Source organism: Muntiacus reevesi, chromosome 9, assembly GCF_963930625.1.
Source record: "Muntiacus reevesi chromosome 9, mMunRee1.1, whole genome shotgun sequence".
Lineage (NCBI taxonomy): Eukaryota > Metazoa > Chordata > Mammalia > Artiodactyla > Cervidae > Muntiacus > Muntiacus reevesi.
In genome coordinates, this window is record NC_089257.1 from 12,852,199 (window position 1) to 12,857,140 (window position 4,942).

At 38.7% G+C, this 4,942-nt stretch overlaps 1 protein-coding gene across 1 annotated transcript; it reads left to right on the forward strand.

Annotated features, from left to right (window-relative positions):
- Positions 1–215: 215 nt before the first annotated feature.
- Positions 216–1,148, forward strand: LOC136175058 (olfactory receptor 5M3-like). The gene has a single exon (XM_065945374.1). The coding sequence runs from the start codon at positions 216–218 to the stop codon at positions 1,146–1,148; it is 933 nt and encodes a 310-aa protein (XP_065801446.1).
- Positions 1,149–4,942: the final 3,794 nt, after the last annotated feature.

Genomic DNA, 4,942 nt, shown 5'->3' on the forward strand with positions numbered 1-4,942 from the left:
CAATGTAAATACCTCCAGGGAGCTTATTAAACAGCAGATACTCAGAAACAAATGGCTGAAAAAGAGTGTCAAAATGAAGTCATAGATATTTAGATAAAAAAAAAAAAAGGAACATGAATAAAATATACATTGATAATGATCAGCATTTGATTTTAAATTTATTTACTCTAGTTAGCAGAGAAGTTTGTATGGGATATTGACTTAGAGCAGAGAAAATGCTCAGCTTGACGGATGTGACAGAGTTTATTCTTTTGGGACTGACCAGTCGTCGGGAATGGCAAGCTCTCTTCTTTGTCATTTTCCTGCTGGTCTACATGGTCACCGTGGTGGGTGATATCGGCACGATCCTGCTAATTAAGGTCAGTCCACAACTCAGCAGCCCCATGTACTTTTTTCCGAGTCATTTGTCATTTGTTGATGTGTGGTTTTCCTCCAATGTCACTCCTAAAATGCTGGAAAACCTGTTATCCGAGACAAAAATGATTTCTTACGCTGGCTGTCTGGTACAGTGTTTCTTCTTTATTGCTCTCGTCCATGTAGAGATATTTATTCTTGCTGCGATGGCCTTTGACAGGTGCATGGCCATCGGGAGCCCTTTGCTGTATGGCAGCAGAATGTCAAGGATTGTCTGCATCCGACTGATTTCCTTCCCTTACGTGTATGGTTTTCTGACTAGTCTGGCAGCAACGCTATGGACCTATGGCTTGTCCTTCTGTGGGAAGATTGAGATCAACCGCTTCTACTGTGCAGACCCGCCTCTCATCAAAATGGCCTGTGCTGGAACCTTTGTAAAAGAATATACAATGCTCACACTCGCCGGCATTAACTTCGTATATTCTCTGACTGTGGTTATCTTATCTTACCTCTTCATCCTCATTGCCGTTCTCCGGATGAACTCGGCGGAAGGGAGGCGCAAGGCCTTTTCCACCTGTGGGTCCCATCTGACCGCCGTCGTCATATTCTACGGAACCCTCATTTTCCTGTATCTCAGACGTCCCCCGGAGGAGTCTGTGGGGCAGGGGAAGGTGGGGGCCGTGGTTTACACCACGGTGATCCCCATGCTGAACCCCGTGATCTACAGTCTGAGGAACAAGGATGTGAAAGGGACCTTGAACAAAGTGATCAGCAAAACATTTTTAATAAAGTAAAGTTGTGTTACTTTTGTTCTCTGCATGTCATCCATATTCGTTTGTCAAAGATTATTGCTTAGTACACAGCTTTAGAGAATTCACAAAAAGTAAGAACTATACCCCTTACGAAAAGCAAGAAAAAATTAAAATTCAGAGGGAAAAAGTGAATTTTCTCTCTTATTGACACAAGTAGTCAAGCTTAGCTAAAATTAATAGAGATTAATTTCTACATTAATTATCTACATTAATAGAGAAGATTATTTCAGCCCAAGTTCACAGGTATATGTGTTGATGTTTCTTACATCCTTTGTTAGAATAAAAGGATTTGTTTTTCTTATTAAAAAATGTAGTGATGAATTTAGGAAATACTTATCTATTTGTTTATTTAGATTATAATCTGAGGTAGAAGAAATAACAACATATTTCATTCAGTTCTCTAATGTAACTTCATAGAGATAGTGGTCTTGCTAATGGTTTTTATTCTCCTGAGGGGAAAGGAGAAGCACATGTGAACTCATTTCTGCTCACTTGCACGTGCATTATGGGCAACATTTCAAAGCTCTTTGCACAGAAATAAACTGGGAATTTTGTTCAAATTGTAATAACATCACTGGGTAGTTGAGAAACTTAAGCCTGATATTTAATGTCTTTTTTCAATGTGAAAGGTGGATCTGTTCAGAGACCTTTGTTTTGAAAATAAAAAGACTATGATATGTAATTCTTTTCCAGTATTTTTGTATTTAAGAAATACAACAGCGTGTCTCTCTTCTACTGATTCTAATAGCTGCTGTGTTTCAACTCCAAGGTCAACAGGATCCAACTGTGCACGGGTCATGTACCCCCGCCCAAGTTCCGTCTTTCTAACTGAGAAGTAGATAGAATTAGTGAATGTGTCATTTTGCAAGTACAAAGCTTCAGATTTCTCCCCACAGATTAAATTAATATTCATGTAGATTATTGTGCACATTTTTGACCTAAGCATGATATTAAATATTAATTTCTTTTTACTTGAAAGAGGGACTATTTGGGTGGTCTATTTTTTGTTAGTAAAGACACATCCTGGCTTAATAGTGTAAACATAATTTGGCTTCTCTCTTATAGCTCATTTCATCTAGTACAATGATGAGGCAACAGCTTTACAACTTGGATATCTGTAATGTTTCTATGTCTTCTGATATAAGCAAAGAAATAAACAAACAAATAATCTGATATCTTGACACAGAAACATATAGCCACTGAAATGTCACTCACACATTTAAATCATCACAAAATGCATAATTTATCTATATAGATGTAGATGTAAAAGGAGGATGATGTATAGAGAACAAACATTTCTCTTTGTCCAGTATTATTTTTATTATATTTATATATTTATTGCTGAATGTGCTGGATCTTCATTGCTGTGAGGCTTTGCTCTAGCTGTGGACAGTGGAGGGAATTTCTATTTGCGAAGGCTGACCTCTAGTTGCGGTTCATGGGCTTTTCATTGCGGTGGCTTCTCTTGTAGCCCAGCGCAGATTCTAGGGTGTGTGGACTTCAGAGGTTTCAGCATATGGGCTCACGAGTTGCGGCCCCCAGCCTCTAGAGCACAGGCTCAATAGTTGTAGCGTCTGGGCTTAACTGCTCCGTGGCTGCTGGGATGCCTTAAAAGCTTTAAATTACATTTAAAAATTGATTAGTAATCAGCAACTAATTTGGAATACCAAGAGTTTTCCAATAAATGGTGAAATGGTCTTAGAGACAAAAAAAATTACTTTTAGCTCACCCAAATAGAAACATTAAGTAAGAGCTTAAATTCTTTAGAGAGGTTAAGTTTTGCATTACAGACACAATGATATTATTATAATTTAATCAAAATCCCAATTTGTTTACATGCAAATAGCTTTGAAATGCTGCCCATGATGTGTGTATGAATGAATGGAAATGAGTTTGCGTGTGCTTCTGCTTTCCCCTGAGGAAGACTCACGCTGGACAAAGGACTTCCCTGGCGGTTCATTGTGGAGAAGGCCAGCGCAGGAAACGTGTGCTGATCCCTGATCCAGGAAGATCCCAGCAGCCACGGAGCAGTTAAGCCCAAATGCTACGGGATCAACCCGTGTTTGTGCATGCTTACTGGGAATACTTCATTCTGAGGATGGTATACAAATCCATCTATCTGGAAATGGAAGATAGAGGTTGCATCTTAGATTTTATTTTCTTTTCTTCTTTATTAAGTAATATTAACTCCATATATGTTACCCATGTATAGGTATGTATGAGCAGGAGTAACAGAGAGAGAGAGAGAGAAAGAGAGTGAGATTTTCTTTAGAGATTTGATTATTGCAAACTATTAATGGAAGCAAAACTTTCCAGGAATGTATTTAATAATAATTGTGCTTAGTATATTTGTTATGTAATAATGTGCAATATCTATTTTCATACAAATATACCATGAATTTAATACTATAACTTTTGCAATATCATATTAAGATAAATAAATGAAAAGCAAAAGAAAATAATAATAAAATTTGTCCAAGTCCACAAAATAAGTCATGAAGCCAGAATTCAAACAAAGTCTGACAATGAAACCAGAATTCTATAACTGCAATACTTAGGATTTTCTCTTTCGTGATCTTGAGGGAAAAAGAATGTAGCTATTGGTAACTGAATTTAAAATGCATAGGGATACAATATGGGAAGTGTGTGTATATATTTTGGCCTGGAAATGGTGAGGAAAGTCCTACAAGTGCTTCTAATATCCCCAAACCGTTCAATTTTTTGAGACACCATGCCCTGTATGATTGGACCTGACCACTTCACCTCTTCTATAAGTTCGTAATTGCTATCTATTTCCTGGCTAAGCACCACTCAGGTTTTCATATATTTAGCTTTTGCAAATACTTACCTGCCTCCTGACAAACCTGTATGCAGGACAAGAGGCAACATTTAGAAATGGACATGGAACAATGGACTTGTTCAAAATTGGGAAAGGAGTAGGTCAAGGCTGTATATTGTCACTCTGCTTATTAAACTTTCATGCACAGTACATCATGAGAAATTCCAGGGTGGATGAATCACAAGCTGGGATCAAGGTTGCGAAGAGAAATATGAACAACCTCAGATATGCAGAAGAAGCTATTATGATGGCAGAAGGTGAAGAGGAAGTAAAGAGCTTTTTAATGAGGGTGAAAGAGGAGAGTGAAAAAGCTGGTTTAAAATTCAACATTCAAAATACATCCAGGCCCATCACCTCATGGCAAGTAGATGGGGAAAATGTGGAAGAAGTGACAGATTTAATTTTCTTGGGCTCCAAAATCACTGTGGATGGTGACTGCAGCCACACAATTAAAAGATGCATGCTCCTTGGAAGAAAATCTCTGACAAACATAACAGCATATTCAAAAGCAGGGACATCACTTGGTCAGAAAATATCCGTATAGTCAAAGCTATATTTTTTCCAGTAGTCATGTATGGACGTGACAGTCGGACCATAAAGAAGGTTGAGGGTCAAAGAATTGATGCTTTTGAACTGTGGTGCTGGAGAAGACTCTTGAGAGTCCCTCGGACTGCAAGGAGATCAAACCAGCCAGTCCTAAAGGAGATCAGTCCTGACTCTTCACTGGAAGGACTAATGCTGAAACTGAAACTCCAATACTTAGTCCACCTGATCCAAAGCGCTGAGTCATTTGAAAAGGCCCAGGTAGTGGAAAAGATTGAGGGTAAGAGGACAAGGGGGCAACAGAGGGTGAGATGGTTGGATGGCATCACTGACTCAATGGCCGTGAGTTTGAACAAACTCCAGGAGATGGTGAAGGACAGTGAAGCTCAGCGTG